This window comes from Camelina sativa, chromosome 7, assembly GCF_030686135.1.
Source record: "Camelina sativa cultivar CO46 ecotype springtype chromosome 7, ASM3068613v1".
NCBI lineage: Eukaryota > Viridiplantae > Streptophyta > Magnoliopsida > Brassicales > Brassicaceae > Camelina > Camelina sativa.
The window spans coordinates 3523191-3543569 of NC_141886.1; the positions used below are offsets into that span (position 1 = coordinate 3523191).

The window sequence follows — 20379 nt, forward strand, 5'->3', positions numbered from 1 at the left end:
TAATTTAGTTAGCATCATCAAAGCAAAAATCAGGAGACTGAAAGAAACAGCACAAACTCAACAGTAGATCTTTGATTAGAAGTTAAAGAATTTCAGGTCATCACCACGAGCACAAAGACCTAATGTACATATGCAATCCCCAAGAGCTTGATTGATTCTGGTAAATGGTTCTATTTTTTTTTTGAATCTAATGTTAAATTATATTCAAAGAAAAACTAGCGTTTGTACAACTAGTGCAGCGGAAAGTTGAAATGTGTTTGGAAGTTTAGACTACATTAAGGGGAAGCCCAAAACTTATATTCGTGTTTGAAACCAAAACTGAAGACCGTTGCAGAAGCGCTGATCCCCTTGTCGTTGAATAGCCAGAATCTGATCCCGAACGTTGCGATCAATCCACTTGATTAACTGCCCAGGTGAGTTAGGATGTTGACCATGTCGCCGTCCATTTCTTTCCCGCCAGATGGTGTACACCACTAATTGAAAAACATAACGAAGTAAAAAGCTAGCCAAAAAGTCGAGGCAATTGTCTGCTAAGTATGTGAGGAGAGGGTACCAATCAGTGGTGTAGTGGTAACGAAACACCCCCTTGGCTGTTGCAGCCCACACCTCTGAAGAAAACCGACAAGCAAAAAACAGGTGAGAACGGATTTCAAGAATTTGTTGGCAAAGAAGACAGGTCCCGATAGCACCAATGTTCCACCGCAACATTCTCTCCCCTATCGCCAATTTATCATGAATTGCTAGCCAGGTACAAAAGGTATATTTGGGAGTCGCATGAGCAAACCAAATCGCTTTGTGCCAGGAGACCTCAGCAGATGTGGAGCGTATATTATTCCAAGTGTCATTGGTAGAGAAAACTGAGTTGTACTTATCCCCCCTCCCTTTCCACATAACCAAATCTGCAGACTTTGTTCTACGCTGATACTGCAACTGTAGTTCATTCTCAATGGAGAGGAGGTGTAGGAGACGATGTCTCCGTCGATGCCGTGTGGACCAAGCCTCAGCAACTGTCATTGTTCGGCTAATCCCCAAGTCCACAACCCCACGGGACCCTGCGACATCCACCAACCTGCCTAACGACGACCAGGTATCAAACCAAAACGATGTGTGCAGCCCGTTTCCCACCTCCACCTTGCTCAGAGTGTTTGCCACTTCTCTATATTTGAGGATCTTTCGCCAAATCCAAGAGCCCGCACATGTGGTCTCCTTGATCACCCATAGAGACCGCCCCTTTAACAAATAACTATCCACCCATTGTACCTAGAAAGAGCGACCATGTGAGAGTATCCTCCAAACCAACTTGACGCAACACACATCATTGGCCTCTTTTAAGCTTCGAAGACCAAGTCCCCCCTCCCGTCGCGGTTTACATACAACTTCCCACTGCAACTTTGCTTTCTTTGGATTCAAATCAGTCCCAGACCATAAGAATGCAGAGCATATTTTGTCCACTTCCCTAATACAAGCACGGGGAAGCCGGAAGGCACTCAACCAGAAGTTACAAATACTCCAAAGAACCGAGCTGACAAGATTAAAACAGCCCGCAAAGGATAGATAGCGTGTCGTCCAAGAACCAATCTGGCGCCTTATCTGCTCAAGTAAAGGTGTGTTGTCAGAAACCGTAAAAGACTTAGTCACCAGTGGCAAGCCCAAGTATCTACCCGGCAACTCTCCCAGGACTAAATCAAACTGATTCTCAATAAGCTGGCGGTCACCAGCAGAAACGCCGGCAAGATACAGAGTCAATTTTTCCAAGCTGATCTTAAGACCCGATAGCTTAGCAAACTGGTCAAAGATCGAGACAATGCCCTCAATGGAACGGGGTTTGCCATCAGAGAGTATCATTAGATCATCAGCAAAGCTTAAATGAGTCAGATTGATATCTTTACATCTCGGGTGGTAACCAAATCTTCCTGCGCCAGCAGCAGAATCTAAAAGCTTAGACAGAACATCCATACAGATCACAAACAAATAGGGAGAGAGGGAACAACCTTGTCGGAGACCTCTGGAGCTTGGAAAATACCCAACAAGCTCCCCATTCACTTGAACTGAGAAAGAGGCAGTGGTAACACATAATCTAACCCAATGGATGAACTCAGGAGGCAACTCTAGAGCCGACAGAACATTTAACAGGAAAGGCCATTGAACAGAGTCGAAAGCTTTCGAAATATCGATCTTAACCGCACAACGCTCTGAGATTGACTCCTTGTGATAATTCTTAACCAATTCAGTGGCAAGCAACACATTCTCGATCAACAACCGGTCTTTAACAAAAGCCGATTGATTTCCTGCAATGAAACTAAGTAACACCACCTTCAACCTGTTTGCAAGAATCTTTGAAATGACCTTATATAGAACATTGCAACAAGAAATAGGCCTGTAATCCCGCATTTCCAGAGCCTCCAATTTCTTTGGTATAAGAGCTAGTATGGTAGAATTTATTCCTTTTGGCAGAAAACCTTAAACAAAGAAAGATTTAACCGCAAGTGAAAACTCCTCACCTATAATATCCCATGTCGCCTTATAGAACTCAGAAGTAAAGCCATCCGGACCAGGAGACTTATCGTTTGGCATTGCGAATAAAACCAATTTGATCTCCTCTTTGGTAACAGGTGCTACAAGTCGAGTTTGCTCGGTCGCCGAACAACGGTAGGGCAATAGGTCCTGGAGCATGGCAATCTCTGCCCCCTCAAAACCTATAGGCTGCTGCTGCATAAATTCTTTAAAATACCTCTCAGCCTCCAACTTGACCTCTTCACCCTTAGCAACAGTACCATTCGGACAAGTTACTTCATTAATAGTGTTCATCGCCTTCCGAGTTGCAACAGCCCTATGAAACGCTTTGTTGTTTTTATCTCCTACCTTAAGCCAACGTAACTTTGACCTCTGTTTGAGAAACTTCTCTTCCAATGAGGCAACCTGATCCCAGCGTAGAAAAGCTTCATTTTCCTCCTCCATAGTTAATACAGTAGGATTGGCCAGATTCTTATTCTGTTTCACACATAGATCCTCAAAAGCAGCTTGAGATCGCTCTCCAGATTACTCAACCTATCTTTCGCCAATCGCCGAACCAATGGCTTTAATCCCTTCAATTTTTTTGTGAAAACGAAACAGAGTTGAGGTGGATAAAAACAGAGGTTGTGTTGTCTGCCAATAAGTATCAACCATAGGCCAAAACTCATCCATCTCCGTGAGAACATTAGCAAATTTAAACGGCCTATGTTTCTTGGTATTGTCATCACTCTGCATATGCAACTTGCTGCGCAAATGATCTGAACAACCCCCCGCCTCAAATACATTGTAAGCCCGCGGGAACCGTTGCAGCCACATATCATTTACCATCACCCTATCCAACTTCTTCATGATAGGATCCTGGTCCTGCTTGTTCCACCAGGTAAATAACGGACCATTAGAGGCAAGATCAGTAAGCGAACAATAACCCACAACATCCTGAAAGTCCCTCATTCCACTTGTAACCATGGGATGGTCAGCTACCCGTGAATGTTCGGCCATATCGAGGGTTTCATTAAAATCCCCCATAAGCACCCACGGTTTTGAATTGATAATCGGAGAATCAGCATGGTCTTTCAACTCCTGCCATAAGACTTTGTGTTGCTCCCCCGTGTTCAACGCATACACAAAAGAACAAAAAAACTCTTCTGGTTGATCCTCCAACTTAATCGAACAAGTGATCAGTTGCTCACTTTTATAAAACGGAGTCATCCGAACCTTATTACTCCAAACAATCCATAAACGACCACGTCGGTTGAACTCATAATTCATCAAAACCGACCAATCCTTAAACACCTTATCTCCTATACGTTTAGCATTCTTCTCCCTTACCCAAGTTTCTAGCAAACAGCCAAATTGAAAATTACTCTCCCTTAACCACTTTTGTATCACGGAATGTTTTGATGTTTTATTGAAGCCCCGAACATTCCAGCAGAACCCTGACATCTAAAAGTGTTTTTGGGTAGGCTTCCTGCTCTGATCCCTAGAGTAAACTCTAGAAGATTGATTAGAAGCTGTTGAAACTGTTTCATGGGAAGATTTAGATTCACGAGGCAGAGAAGGCCTAAGCAACACAGTTGGCTCCTCCCCTCGGTCCTTATCCTTACCCCCCATCACTGCAGGGTCCGGAACCTCCTTAGGAGGAATCACAACAGTCGAAGGAATCGAGGCAGTCTCCACCTGCATTGGTTCCTCAAAGACTCCGTCCTCTTCTCCCAGCACTGAGTATGTATTCGAAAGGATGGCACCTGCGCTAGGCTTTAAACCCTCTGAAAACTTTCCCGGACTACGCCCAGTTTTTGAAGGAGTGATCCATTCCTTATCAGACCCCGCCTTCTCCTTATCCGACCCCTCCTTCTCTTGTACCCCCGCCATATCTGCACTACTAACCTGGGATTCTATGTATGTCGTTCCACTAGGTCCTTATCACCATCACCATTCATCGAAGGAGAGCCCGAAGAAATCTCAGCCGAAGGAACAGATGGCAAAAGAACCTCGTCCCTGATCACCACACTCTCAGACCGCACATGAGAGAGGAAGTTTACAGTTGAATGCCCCCATTTATGACATCGACTACACCGCGGTGGCAACCATGGATATTCGAACTTAATGATAGTAGCAATCTCACCTTCTTCCTCCCCTCCACATACATACTCCCGTGGCAAAACTTTTGTTAAATCTGCCTAAACCAACATCTGAGCTTCATCAAAACTAACACAAGCTTCAGTTCTCAGGTGAAAACGGATCGGTTTACCCACCGCGCTAAAAAGATATTCCAACCCCTTGTCCGTGAACATAGACGGAGGAACATTCCGCAAAGTGACCCACAGAGGGATTGACTTCATCGCCGGCTGCGAGTCTGCTGCATACGGTGACCACTTAGACACAAGCATGGGAATATCCATGATGTTCCACATTCCTCTGTTTAAAACCCTACTTCTCATATTATCATTGCGGATCCTAAACTTCACCATAGATTCATTAACAGCAAATACATCAATCAAGGTAGATTTATCCCCTAACCGCCATATCTTGTTAACAATCATGTGGATTTTACCCACATGTGGAGCTTTCTGATTCAGGAATGTGCCAATAAGAAAATCTTCCCACAAAGGCCTAGCTCCCACAAACACATCTTGTGGGACAACCACCTTCTCCTTCCCTTCAACCTCAACCACTTGAAAACTCTGTTGAGTAAAAACATGTTTTTCGCTACCTTAAGCCAGTTTCGATTCTCCCTCAGATCTCCATCTCCCTTTGCCAAAGAGGAATCCCCTTGGCTCATGAGCGGAGCTTGAACACCCGTCACCACATCCTGCACCCCGTTATCACTCTCCGGAGAAGCCCCCTGTCCTGGAGAAGCCCCCGGCGGCTCCATACGTGCACAAGAAGCAATAAAAACCCTAGTCGCCCAAAAATCGCCTCCAAATCTAGTTAAGGAAACTTTCACGTTTTCGTTTTCTTCTTCTCCTTTACTATTATGAAGAGTTTTTCTATAAATGGTTCTATTTGAAGATCACAATTTAAATCTTAGCCTCTTAATTAGAACTTTTGTTGAGGCTCTTAATATTTTCTTGAATAGCTTAAAGAGGCCCGTAGACATTAGTCACTAGTCAAGTCAGCCCACAAAACTAAACACAAAAATCCTCGAAACTCCCTCTCCTTACCTTACACGGTACGTGTGTGACACGTCTATGGTCAATATCAATCGGTAAGTAACTTATGCTCCAGAATTCGCGACGGTGACTGTATCTGTAAATGTGCTTATCCTCCTATATATGAAGAATCTATTGATAAAGAAATGTGGAAAAGATAAAAAATCATCTCGATCATGTTTCTATTTAGTTCTTTTGCTTAGCTTAACGTTTTTTGTTCCGTTTATAGCGATCTTTTGTCACCTAAACCACAAGGTCCACAACGTGATCACTTTACCAATACACAAACAAAGCAAAAGAGTGGCTGTTCTTCTTCGTAAATCAATCACTATTAAGAGCTACATACGTCTCTGATCCACAAGCTGACAAACGTATCCAATGTGTTTTTCGTTATATTATTTTACTTCTGTAGTTTGAACACATGTGAGGAGCTTTGACCTGATTAATTCCAATTACAAGCTATACTGTCAAAGTAGAGAATTGCTCTAAATGTTTTCGTATATTGTATCAATTGTGAGGAGTACAATATATATAGGCTAGAAATTGCGTGAGCCTTAAGAAAAGAGATAAGATCAAATCTAACAAATATCAGTAATCCTAATCCTCCTAATATTTGTGTATATCGTCTCTTATTATATACGTTAGAAATTTTGAACTAACGTGGATTTTACTTCATGACTTGAATCCCAGTTAGCTGTTTAGCAGATATTTTCTTCAAGTTCGATCCAATACAATAAAGACTTCACTGTCACAGCTCTAACTAATTCTTCTAAGTCAAGTTGTGCTAAAATGCAAAACTAAAAATCTTTATTTATACCATTCTTCTCTCTCACTTTTCTTAAGCCAAAATCACTCTTCGTAGAAAGATCTCATCGTGACGATCATGCCGGAGTTTCATCTGCGTTTGCTTTTTCTCTCGCTACTCTTACTTTGTTGTGTCTCCCCTTCAAGCTTATTCAATATAAATAATCCTGTTGGTCTTGTTGCTTGCCGTCCCCACCAGATTAAAGCCTTTACGCAGTTCAAGAACGAGTTTGACACCCGTGGCTGCAACCATAGTGACCCCTCTAATAGAGTCTGGTGCGATAACTCGACGGGTGCGGTCACGAAGCTACGACTCAGAGCCTGTCTCAGTGGAACTATGAAGCCCAACAGTAGCCTTTTCCGGTTTTATCAGCTCCGTTTTCTTGATCTCTCTAACAACAACTTCACCTCCGCTTCACTCCCTTCCGAGTTTGGTAATCTCAACAAATTAGAGGTTCTGGGTCTTACCTCTAATGGCTTTATCAGCCAATTTCATTCCTCATTTAACAACCTAAGCATGCTTTCCGTTTTAGAACTTTCCTATAATCACTTGTCTGGAAATCTGAATCCCAACAGTAGCCTCTTCGAGTTGCACCACCTTAGTTTTCTTAGTCTTGCCAACAACAACTTTAGTTCCTCAATCCCTTCCAAATTTGGCAATCTCAACAAATTAGAGGTCTTATTTCTTAGCTCCAGTGGATTTTCTGGTCAAGTTCCTCCGACAATTAGTAACCTAACTTGGATATTCGAGTTGTACATTGAGCAAAACAAGCTTAGAGGTAGTTTCCCACTTGTACAAAATCTATCTAGACCTTTGTTATAATCAATTCTCTGGAACCATTCCTTCTCACCTTTTCACTTTACCTTTCTTAGTATCTCTTGATCTGCGTAAAAACAATCTCGTTGGCTCTATTGAAGTTCCTAACTCCTCTACCTCATCTAAACTCGAAATCATGTATCTAGGGTTTAACCATTTTGAAGGAAAACTCCTAGAGCCTATCTCAAAACTCATCAACCTCAAGGAGCTCGACGTTTCGTTGCTAAACACTAGCTACCCAATTGACGTAAATATCTTCTCCTCTCTCAAATCTTTGGAGATGCTCACTCTTTTAGGAAACAATATATCTCCGGAAAGTTTAAGTTCAGATTCAAACATCCCATTGACCCTTAACCAGTTGGGCTTAGGGTACTGCAACATCAGCGTGTTTCCAAAAATCTTAAAAAATCTTCAATATTTGGAGATTATAGACATATCCGCAAACATACTCCATGGAAACATCCCTGAGTGGTTATGGAGCCTTCCTCGTCTGAGGACAGTGGATATGTTTGATAATTCCTTCAGTGGTTTCGAAGGTTCACCAGAAGTTTTAATAAATTCATCAGTGCAGAATTTATTCATGGATGCAAACAATTTTGAAGGAGCACTTCCTCAACTGCCTCTCTCTATCCAAGGGTTCAGTGCTGAAGGTAATAATTTTGCAGGGGAGATACCTCTTTCAATCTGCAATAGAAGCTCGCTTACAATCCTTGTTCTTAACAACAACAAGTTCACCGGTCCAATTCCTCAATGTCTTACCAACTTCATTTTTGTGAATCTCTGGAAAAACAATCTGGAAGGAAGTATTCCTCACGCGTTTAACGTTGGTACCTCTCTACAGACACTCGACATTGGCTTCAATCAATTAACAGGAAAGCTTCCTGATATAGGAAATGAGAGTAGCTGCCGCACATGTGAAGTCAAGATAAGAAGAAGTGGATCACGTGCGATGGTGAGCCGATGGAAATGGGAAAGCAATGTCAATGTAATGGCAAACGGACGTTAGAAGAGATTGAAGAGAGATGGTTGAAGGGATTATGTTTGTTCTGCGCAGAGCCGGAAACTCCCGATCACCACTTCAAACACAAGAAATTAGGGCTTCTCATGATTGATGGTGACGACAATCAGCTCCTTAATGAAGAATTTCGTGCATCAACTGAGTATTGTACGATGAATGAGGTACATGAAGCTCCAGAAGAGAAAGCGTTGGTGGAAGAAGAACCAACTCCGCCATTTCAGGTACCTATTGCTAATTCTGAGCTTTTGAGGAGTGTTGAACTTAGGGAAGTAAATTTAGGATTGGAAAATCTAGATGTGGTGAAGAACGAGAATATGGAGCAAGAAGGGGTTCAAAAGAGCAGTAATAGGAGATTTGAGGTTGCAGGTGGCGTTGAGAGAGATGCGAAGTGTTAAGAATGAAGAAGATTTGTTCTACACACAAAGTGTTCGGTAAAATGCTTCAATATAGAGAAATGCTAGGAATAAAGAAGAAAACGAGAGGGTACAAGTCTTGGAGGTGTAAGTTCAAACAGAAATTAGCACCAAGGGATTTCTCATTTGGTTTTGAAGACACAAAGAAGAAGAATACATATGCCGCTTCTCCGTGTTTGTTCTTGGCCATCATGGTGGCAGAAAAGAGACTTATGGGACAGTTGGATACACAACAATTCCTTTTCAGATTGGATAGCGAGAGTATTCATCATATGTCACTAATGGTGCATTATGTGGAGACATTCACTTCGACATTGTCTCTCAGTCACAGGAAAACTCACCAGTTTGCAACAGATACATATATGATGAGCGAACATCATAAGCAACACATGGGTGATATTGATCTTCTAACGACAATAGCTGATTATGATATAAAGGTTAATAAAACTTTTGTCAGAGAAGGAAGTGCTTATAAGAAAGAGAGTGATTAGCAAGAAGCCTTTGTTGGAGGGAAGAAATTATGGCAGCAACATGACTCTGTTAGTGACATTTCCAATGTCTTAAAAGAATTGGTCAACAGTGAGCAATCAACAGTTCTCCATGTTAAACTTGTTGCTGGGCAAGTGTGTGACAGAATGCTTCATAGAGGCCATCGGTTGCAGCACCGGAGGAAGAAGGGAAAGGGCTCAAAATCTTGGATGTTTAAATACAAAAATCAGAAACATGGAATCAAGAGATTACACAATCATGATATAGACCTTGCTGTTTGGTGTGATGAGAAGAGTGGTGGCTGAGAAATACAAAAAACAGAAAACAATGTTTCAGTCTAGAAGTGAATATATCAGAAGTGGTTGCCTTGATAGAGTTTGTGCATCTCTTGGTGAAATTACAATCTGATTCTGTTATTGATGTTGCCCAAACTGCTTTTGGTGTTGTTGTTGGTGAAATGAAATTTATTGCTCACAAGCTGCCTTGTCAGTTTCTCTTTTGTGTCATCCATATGAATTTGCAAAGGAAGGTACCTAAGTTTCATAAGACTTGGAAATTCAGGTTCAAAGATTTGAATTTTCAAAGGATTCTGGCACAGTTTGGAGTACAACAGCTGGGGTGCGGAGTGGTGCTGCTACAGTTGACGAACAAAGGGGGATTTGGGTTCCTACAATCAATTTCGGGGATGGTGTTGTTGAATTTGGTCAGTCCTTGGGATTGTAAGGCGTATGAATTCTTAGGATTGATGCAGAATTCAAGCGATGATGGGCCTGGGAGTTTTCCATTTCTGAATGTGGCTGCAAAACAACCTCTCTTGAGGGCAGGCCTGCAGAACAACTCTCCGACCATGCACAAAATTGCAGAGCTTAAGAAAAAGAAGAAGAGAATATGTTATAAGACATGGATGCTCAAGTACAAATATGTACAAGAGGGTGTCAAGCGTCTGTTTTCTTCCTATTTGAGCATGACTTACTATTTGGCGGTGTGGCGTTATTGGAGATTGAAGTTCAGAATGTGCTTGTGTTGTCTCTTTGTTCTGCTGCAGCATGAAGTGTCGTACAGCTTATCAAGAAGGGAATATCAAGCAGAGGCATTTTTGTTTGACACAAAAGATTGCAAGGAACAACAAATACCAATTTTACAATGCCTGCAACAGTTTACACTTGATGAACAATTTATTGTGGACAATACAATCGTTAAGGTGGCCGGTACATGATTGGAGAATACAATACTTAATACCTTTTATTGAATTTATTGAACAATTCAATGCTCTGATACCTTTGATAAAGAAAAAAACCACCAATACTACAATTCAAATCGTTACTGTAACCAATCGAGCTAACGTTCATAAAACGCAAGCCGATATCTCAAATGACAAAGATCTTACGGAGAGATCTCAATCAAGATGAGTACAACACCATAGTCTCACACGGAGAAGAAACGAAGAAGAAGATAAAACAAACTACAATTCTCAGATTCTGTTTTTGCATAATGAAGATGATGATGAATAGTTCCCTCTTAAAGCCTGCTTGCTCCAATCACATAGCTCCACATATTTTTCCTCACTTCCACCAACCATTAAACTCCACGTGTCACCCTTTCTTCCACATGAGCCATTCATCTCATTTCCTGTATCAAATCTCCCCTTTCAAGAAACCTTGACCTCAAGGTTTGGTAGTGAATGGACTACTGATTTGACAAGGAAACTGCCATTGTATACTCCATTTGAAGGCTATAGAGATTAGCTGGTTCTTATAGTTGTAAACAACCCCACACTCAATATTAAGCTCTAAGATTGATGGCAAGAGTTTAAATCGCCATTTGTGTTTGATTTGGAACCTCTCAACATTAGGAGCCACATTGCCCACAATCTTCTGTACATCCCCGGTTGCTGCATAATGTGTGAAACACCTTGTCTGCAATCCAAGAGAAAGACCATGATTCCTCTTTCGTCTAGCTAACACATGTTCTTCACAATCAAAACTCAAGTGTAAATATTTCCTCAAGATAAAACAGATGACAACAGACATTTTTTGAGTCCAATCCTCTGCACAATCTCCCCATTCCAGCAGCTGGATCAATACCTTATCACTGAAAGAATGATCCATTCCATTCAACAGCAAGAATACACTCATCACAATGAACATCTCATCTTGGTTTCCCATATCCTTCTCTATTGGTAAACCGGTTTTCTGCAAATTTCTGTTCAAGAATTTGAACTTCCAGAACTTGAATCTGATAAATGGCCATATTTGAAGTGTTTCATGATACAACAGATCATCTTTCTTGAAACAATCACTTCTGAACAACCAATGCTTGAGAAACTTGGTCTTTCTATTTTGCATGAGTCCTTGAATGAACAAACTGGTTTGCAACAGCTGCTCTTGCACCAGTATAATCCGATCATGTACAGATTGTTCTCCATGACCTTCACCACTCTTCTTTTTTCTAAATTTGAACATCCAAGATTTAACCAGGTTTGTGTTCTTCTTTGTTCTTAGTTTTTCTGAATTTGAACATCCATGATCTGCACCATTTTTTCCACCTGTTGGTTGTTCATAGCAATCAGCCACTACTAAGACAAAACCAGTGAATTTTCCTCTTGACTTGATTCCTTCGAACTCGGTCACTTCACACATACCCTTCACTTTGCTATAATCCGGAGTTACTCGCTTCATATAGTCCCAACCAAACATGTCTAACTCATACCCTGTCTTTTGATCAACACCATAATACACTGGACTATTCTCATGAAGTTGCTTGATAATCATTCCTCCCCTGAGATTATAGTGTTCAGTTTGTGGTAGAAGTCGCAACAATTTGACTTCTTTGTACTTGAACTTCCAGAACTTAGGAAACAAACTCAGTTTCTTCCTTTGTTGTGATTTGTATCCCCTAAGAAGCATTCTGTCGAACATATGGTGTGCACTGTCTTTGCCTTTTACACATTCAAAACCAGATTGAAATTGAACTTGATCGATTCCCACCATTGCAAATGTGTATGACAACTCCTCACAAACATCCAAAGTTGGTTTACAGAAATTAAGGCTATGTTCCAAAGATGAAATTGGAACCTGATGTTGTAAAACCAAGTTCGCATGCTGAACACAAGTAGATTCCACAACTGATTCCTCCTTTGTCACCATCTGAAATGGTGGAATCGATTCTTTTTAGCAATTGCTGAAATCGCTTTTGTGTTTGCTTCATTGTTCACTACTCGATCCTCATTTTCAATCAATTTTGTTGCAACTTCAGTTTCAACCAATTCTTCATCATCGAGCGCTTCATCTTGATCACAATTCATAATGAGAATTCCTGAATTCTTGTGAAGAAGATGGTGATCTGGAGTTTCCAATTCATCGCAAAACATACAAAGGCCTTTGAACCATCTCTCGTTAAACTCTTCCCATGAAATTCTCCGACGAATCTTCCTAACTCTTAACCCCAATGATTCCGCCGTTACAAGAGCCACATCCTCTTCTGTCATTGATTCCGAGGAAAGACGATGCTCTGATACCATTGTTAACGTAAAACAGAGAACTCAAAACACAATAGATTCAAAACACACAATTGATAAAACTTGATATAACGTTCACAAGAAACGCAACATCAACTTCTCATCTACAAGAGTCTCAAGAGAGAAGCTCCAGCAAGCTGATGAGGAACATGTCACCAAACCCAGAAAATAAAAAACAACAATTCAGATATTTTTGCAAATAAGAAATGTGAGCTAACATGTGCTCTTATACTAAGCTAACAAACAGTGTTAACTAACGTCCGTTTGCCGTTACGTTGACATTGCTTTCCCATTTCCATCAGTTCACCATCACACGTGATCCACTTCTTCTTATCTTGACTTCACATGTGCGCAACTACTCTCATTTCCTATATCACTTCCAAGGTCTCTTGTAGGGCTGGGCAAAATAACCGATAACCAAATAACCGACCGAAACCGAACCGAAAAAAACCAAACCGAACCGAACCGAAATTCTTCAAATACCCGAATGGTTAGTAAAAATCTATATCCAAACTAACTGAAACCGAACCGAACCGAACCGACAATTAAATGGTTAACCGAAATATCCGAAAACCTAGAAGATATCAAATATTATATACTTAATATTATGCAAAACTATAAAATAAACTTAAAATATAAATTATTTCTAGATTCAAAACAATTAAATATTTTAAATAATCAATATATGTAAATGTTATTTTTTTGAATTTACAAAGTTAAATACTATTTTGTAAAATTGAATCCATATTTTTCCCTTTTTTGTATTTTTGTTATTGTATATTTGGTTAATTTTGGTTATATTCGGTTAGTTTTGGTTATATTTGGTTTATTTGGTTAATGTTAATATAATTTATGTTAGTTATGGTTATTTATTTAAATAACCAAACCAAAACCGAACCGAAAGAAACCGAACCGAACCGAACCGAAATTTCAAAAATATCCAAATGGTTACTATATTACTATATCCAAAATAACCGAAACCGAATACAACCGAACCGAAACCGAATGGTTAACCGAATGCCCAGGCCTAGTCTCTTGTAAATTGTGTTGGATAGACTAAGTTAGAAGTCATCCTATTTCTAACTAGTTTGTGTTTTGTTAAGAGTTAAGATTGAGTTTTGTTTAGGAGTTATCTAAACAAAGGTTTTCCAATTAGGAATAGGATTTGATTTGGTGTTTTTTATATAAGGGTGTTGAGTTGTGACATACCTTAGTGTGAGATTTAAGATTGAGAGATTAAGGTTTTGAGTAATTTTCCTTAATAAAAAAGATGAGTTGTTCCTTTAAAGTTTGAATCCCAAAGCTTGAAAACAAGAATTAGTATCAGAGCTTCAGACGAGTATCAAAGATGGGAGATCTTACCGTCTCAACCGTCACACCAAAAGAAGGAGGAGGATCTCCTTCTATCTCATGTCCGATGCTAAATACAGTAAACTACACCGTGTGGGCCATGAAGATGAGGATTGCCCTTAGAGTTCATAAGGTGTGGGAGGTCATAGAACCAGAGTCTGCAACAGACGCCATCAATGCTGACAAAAACAACATGGCGATTGCCTTACTTGTTCAATCTATACCTGAATCTCTTACCTTGCAAGTCGGCGAACTTGACTCGGCGAAGAAGATGTGGGAAGCAATCAAGGCAAGACATGTGGGAGCAGAGAGGGTGAAAGAAGCTCGTCTGCAGACTCTTATGGCTGAGTTTGATCGAATTCGCATGAAGGACACTGAGAAGATAGATGAGTTTGTGGGAAGATTATCTGAAATTTCAGCCAAGACGGCTGCACTGGGAGAAAATCTTGAAGAATCAAAGATGGTGAAGAAGTTTTTAAAGTGTCTTCCAAGAGCAAAATTCATACACATGGTTGCATCGTTGGAGCAAGTGCTGGAGCTCAATACCACAAGGTTTGTGGATATTGTTGGACGCTTGAAAGCGTATGAAGAACGAATCTCAGAAGAAGAAGATACACAAGAAGATCAGACCAAGCTACTATATGCGAACATGGAGGGACAGTCTAACTACACAAACTGTGACTATAATAGAGAATATCGAAACAGAGGACGAGGTGGAAGATCCTTTTACAGAGGAAGAGGTCGTGGGCGCTCTGGTGGAGGACGAGGCTTTGGCGAAGGTCGAGATATGTCGAAAATAACATGTTTTCATTGTGACAAGACCGGCCACTTCGCCTTCAATTGCCCAGACCGACTGCTCAAGTTACAGGAAACACACGAAGACGCGAAAAGTGAGACACAAGACGCTGACGAACTTATGATGCACGAGATTGTCTTCTTGAATGAAGAACGATGCATACCAAGCAAGTTTGAGACGAATACAAGGGAGGAGAATATCTGGTACCTGGACAACGGAGCCAGTAATCACATGACAGGAGATCAACGCTATTTTGACTCGATCGACACTTCCATCACTGGTAAGGTACGCTTTGGAGATGACTCTCGAATAGATATTAAAGGTAAAGGTTCTATTGCTTTCACTGATATCTACGGAGAGCCACGAGTGATGACAGACGTCTATTACATACCAAACCTGAAAAGCAACATTATAAGTCTCGGGCAAGCCACTGAATCAGGATGCGACATAAGGCTTAGAGGAGGTATCTTAACTATGCATGATCAACACGGGAAACTACTTGCTAAAGCTGAACGATCATTAAAACGTCTCTACAAGGTAAGAATGGGGATCAGGGATACTACGGTCAGAGATACTTCAAGCCTCCATCTAGCCCAAACGAGTGAGGCAAGTAGGTGGCATGCGAGGTTAGAACACATTAACTCGACCACATTAAAATCCATGTTTGATAAGAAGCTTGTTCAAGGTGCTACGGATGTCAATTTTGAGAAAGAAATTTTTGGCTCATGTTTACTTGGTAAACAAGTAAGACAAGTTTTCCCACAAGCAACCTCATATCGCGCAAACAAAGTACTGGAACTGGTTCATGGGGATCTTTGTGGGCCTATAACTCCAAGCACAGCTGCAGGGAACAAGTATATCTTTGTTCTTATTGACGATCATACACGTTACATGTGGACTACTCTGCTAAAGGAAAAAGGAGAGGCCCTCGGAAAGTTCAAAAATTGTAAACGATTGGTAGAACAAGAGTCAGGGGAGCGCACATAGACTTTTAGGACTGACAGAGGGGGAGAGTTTGTTTCTCATGAATTCAACACATTCTGTGAGAACTCAGGGATCAGGAGACACCTCACTGCTCCTTATACTCCCCAGCAAAACGGAGTCGTTGAGAGGCGAAATCGTACGTTGTTGGAGATGACCAGAAGCTGCTTAAAACACATGCACTTACAAAACTACATGTGGGGAGAGGCTATTCGACATTCAACTTACCTATTAAACCGAATAGCTACAAGAGCTTTGAAGGATAAGACGCCATACGAGATGTATAGGAGCAAGAGTCCAAACATTGGACATTTACGAGTTTTTGGTTGCATTGGATATGCTAAGGTTGACAAACCTCACTTACGAAAGCTTGATGACAGGTCTAGGATGCTTATTCACTTGGGAACCGAACCAGGCTCAAAGGCGTATAGGCTATATGATCCACAGAACCGAAAGATAGTGGTTAGCAGAGATGTGGTATTTGATGAAACAAAAGGCTGGAATTGGAGTGCAGAGAGACTAGTGTCTGAGGCTGGAAATAATGGCAACTTTAGTATAACTCTTGGTGAATTCGGGAATCATGGGATTTATGATGAGATGGAGAATAATGAGAATGTCGAGGCAGAGCACATAATCGATAGAGAGGAAAACAGAGGAATTGTAAACAGAACAGAAGAAAATAATGCAGACACCATAAACAAGGAGGAAGACAATTCAATAAATCGTCGGAGGTCTATGAGATCGATTTCAAGACCTAAATATCTCGAAGATTATGTTATAATCACACAAAAGGAGTGCTTAGAACTAGTGGAGGAAGAAGGTGAAACACTGCTTTTGTGTCTAAATGAAGAACCGAGGAACTTTGGTGAAGCAAGTAAGACCAAGGAATGGATCATGGCATGTGAGGATGAGATTCTTTCTATTAATAAGAATCACACTTGGGATTTAGTTGAGCTACCTGCAGGTGTAAAGCCAATAGGTTTGAAGTGGATTTTTAAACTCAAGAGGAATGCTGATGGGAGAATACACAAGCATAAAGCATGCCTTGTTGCTAAAGGGTACGTACAACAACACGGGATTGATTTTGAAGAAGTATTCGCCCCTGTTGCTCGACTGGAGACCATCCGACTCCTTGTCAACCTTGCAGCATCCAACGGTTGGGAAGTGCACCATCTTGATGTTAAAACAGCTTTCCTTCACGGTGAACTAAAAGAAACAGTATATGTCGATCAACCAGAAGGGTTTGAAGAAAGAGGAAACGAGAATAAGGTGTACAAGCTAAACAAGGCTTTGTACGGTTTAAGACATGCTCCAAGGGCGTGGAACAACAAGCTCAACGAGATACTTTGTAAGTTAAATTTTAAGAAGTGCTCTAAAGAACCATCTGTATATCGAAAGGAGGTAAGCGGTGAGCATCTTGTGGTGGCTGTATACGTTGACGATTTGTTTGTTACAGGAACAAACAAAGATATTATCAATCAGTTTAAGAAGGAGATGGCCACAAACTTTGACATGAGTGACTTGGGAAAATTAACATATTACTTGGGAATTGAAGTCTATCAACATGAGGAAGGGATTACTTTGAACCAGAGGCGATATGCTCTAAAGATCCTTGAGGAGGCTGGCATGAACGACTGCAATCCTGTACACATCCCAATGGAGACAGGATTAAAATTGGACAAAGCTTTGAAAGAAGAAAGGATTGATGCCACTAGCTACAGAAAGAATGTTGGCTGTCTGCGTTACTTATTGCATACGAGACCGGACTTATCGTATTGTGTGGGTGTGTTAAGTCGCTATATGCAGGATCCTAGGACTTCTCATGGAGCTGCTATGAAGAAATGTTTAAGATACTTGAAAGGTACGGTCAGTCTTGGTCTGACATTTGGTCGTGAAAGAACAAGGGTACCACGGTTAGTAGGATATAGCGATAGCAGTCACAACGTCGATCCTGAAGATGGCAAGAGCACTACAGGACACATATTTTCCCTTGGAGAGAGCCCGATCACTTGGTGCTCACAGAAGCAGGACACTGTTGCCTTATCATCATGCAAAGCTGAATTTATGGCAGGAACAGAAGCAGCAAGACAGGCTATTTGGTTGCAGGATTTGCTTGAAGAAGTTACTGGAGCTCCATGTGAAAAGGTTACCATTCGGATAGACAATAAATCAGCTATTGCTCTGACGAAAAATCCAGTCTTCCACGGGCGAAGCAAGCACATTCATACCAGGTATCACTTTATCATGGAATGTGTGGAGAATGGACAAGTGGAGGTGGTTCATATCCCCGGAAGTGAACATAAGGCAGATATATTAACCAAGGCACTCGGAAGGAACAAATACAAGGAAATGAGGGAGCTCATTGGTATGAGAGAAATTGCCGAAGATGACTTCAAACTTAGGAGGGAGAATGTTGGATAGACTAAGTTAGAAGTCATCCTATTCCTAACTAGTTTGTGTTTTGTTAAGAGTTAAGATTGAGTTTGGTTTAGGAGTTATCTAAACAAAGGTTTTCCAATTAGGAATAGGATTTGATTTGGTGTTTTATATATAAGGGTGTTGAGTTGTGACATACCTTAGTGTGAGATTTAAGATTGAGAGATTAAGGTTTTGAGTAATTTTCCTTAATAAAAAAGAAGAGTTGTTCCTTTAAAGTTTGAATCTCAAAGCTTGAAAACAAGAATTTGCTCATCTCTCAAGTTTCTAAGCGTTATAAACAACAGAATCGAAAACACGTTCCCTTTCTGGCTTAAAGCTTTACCGAATTTGCAATTCCTTACCCTACGCTCAAACAAGTTTTATGGTCCTATCTCTCCTCCTCATCAAGGTCCTCTCGGGTTTCCAGAGCTGCAGATATTTGAGATTGCTGACAACAAGTTTACTGGAAGCTTGCCACCAAGCTACTTTGTTAATTGGAAAGCATCATCACTCACCATGAATGACTATGGGGGTTTATATATGGTATATGATAAAAATTCTTTTGGTAAAATTCACTATACCTATATGGATGCTATAGATTTGCAATACAAAGGCCTATCTATGGGGCAAGAGATAGTCCTGACTTCCTACGCTGCCATTGATTTCTCTGGGAACAGACTTGAAGGACAGATTCTTGAATCTATCGGTCTCTTGGAGGAATTGATTGCGCTCAACTTATCGAACAACGCCTTCACAAGCCATATTCCTCCGTCTTTCGCCAATCTTATGAAACTCGAGTCACTTGATATGTCAAGAAATCAACTCTTTGGAACTATTCCCAATGGACTAGGGAGCCTCTCGTTTTTGGCGTACATAAACGTGTCTCACAACCAACTCAAGGGTGAAATACCACAAGGACCACAAATTATTGGGCAATCTATATCTTCCTTTGATGGGAATGCTGGTCTTTGTGGTCTTCCTTTGGAGGAGACTTGCTTTGGGAGTAATACTAATACGCCACCAACACAACAGCCTAAAGAAGAAAACGAGGAAGAGGAACAAGTGTTGAGCTGGAAAGGGGTGGCCATAGGATATGGACCTGGAGTGTTGGTTGGATTGGCAATAGCACAACTCATTGCTTCATACAAGCCCGAGTGGCTTGCAAAGATTATTGGTCCGCCAATGCGTAAAAGCCGTTAGGATTGTTTCCATTTGAGTTTTATCCTATAATGTTGGTCAAGTAATTGTTGATGTGTTGAACCATTTCTTTGTGTTTGTTGAGAAATCTTTATCTAATGTATGCTTGTGTCATTTATTTTTCTATGGAGTTAAAAATGAAAAAAAGAATGGTGCACTCTTTGGAGTCATCATTTGCTTTTGACATACCTTTTGTCGAGATTTAAATCAACTTCACCGTTTATCTCTTCTTTGAACAACAATCTCGTACCAACTTTTACTCAACGGTTTCTAATAAACATCCACACTATGTTCTGCCTCAGATTTTTTCTTCCCCTAGAATGTGTGAGTGTTGTTTGGGCTGGCATCAAAAATCAAGTTTAATGATCTTTGGTTAACTAAAACATAACATGATCACTTTACCATGCACGTCACCAACCTAATTGGCAGGAGACTCGCCATTAGATTTTAGATTACAAATACAAAGAACAAGGTCAATAGGTCATCACCACGAGCACAAAGACCTAGTCTTATATATGCAAACCCGCCAACAGCGCTTGATTAATTCTGACAAATTAATGGTTCTATTTGAAAGAGTTTGATCATCACAATTTTATTTTATACTCTGATCAAACTTATGAAATGATCTTAAAAAGACTTGTTAAAACGAGATTAGCCAAATTTTATAAGTAGAAAATATGATAACACTACAAGAAAAAATGCTTATTGCGATGGAAAGATTCCAAAACGATAATAGTAAAAGATTTGCGAGAAACGTCAGTTCCTCGCAATACACGTGTCGCAAATTTAAAAACGTTGCATATCTCTCGCAAATCTTGCGACGGATATTTCCGCAAATTGCGATATACATTATTTCTCGCAAATATCTTGCAATATGTCCCGGAGTAAATCCTTCGCTGTTTTGCAAGACTTT

General features: G+C 40.6%; 2 protein-coding genes across 6 annotated transcripts; one reads left to right on the forward strand and one right to left on the reverse strand.

Annotated features, from left to right (window-relative positions):
- Nucleotides 1-6519: 6519 nt before the first annotated feature.
- LOC104704257 (receptor like protein 28-like) lies at nt 6520-19469 on the forward strand. 2 transcript variants are annotated; one of them, XM_087460269.1, is made up of 4 exons: nt 6520-7249; nt 7452-8186; nt 13109-13115; nt 18533-19469. In XM_087460269.1, exons 1-4 carry the CDS (start codon nt 6550-6552, stop codon nt 19467-19469), a joined length of 2379 nt encoding a protein of 792 aa, XP_087316395.1. In that variant the 5' UTR covers nt 6520-6549. The 2 variants fall into 2 exon arrangements, with proteins under 2 accessions (XP_087316395.1, XP_087316396.1); XM_087460270.1 differs by lacking the exon at nt 13109-13115 and adding an exon at nt 10399-10408 and having other exon boundaries at nt 6520-6911; nt 7408-8171.
- On the reverse strand, nt 9402-12925 carry LOC104700188 (uncharacterized). Of its 4 annotated transcripts, none has more exons than XM_087460271.1 (3): nt 10486-12919; nt 10181-10246; nt 9402-10072 (listed from the first exon to the last, which is right to left on the reverse strand). In XM_087460271.1, exon 1 carries the CDS (start codon nt 12351-12353, stop codon nt 10872-10874), a length of 1482 nt encoding a protein of 493 aa, XP_087316397.1. In that variant the 5' UTR covers nt 12354-12919; the 3' UTR covers nt 9402-10072; nt 10181-10246; nt 10486-10871. The 4 variants fall into 4 exon arrangements, with proteins under 4 accessions (XP_087316397.1, XP_087316398.1, XP_010413962.2 ...); XM_087460272.1 differs by having other exon boundaries at nt 10447-12919; XM_010415660.2 differs by having other exon boundaries at nt 10181-10354; nt 10447-12919.
- Nucleotides 19470-20379: the final 910 nt, after the last annotated feature.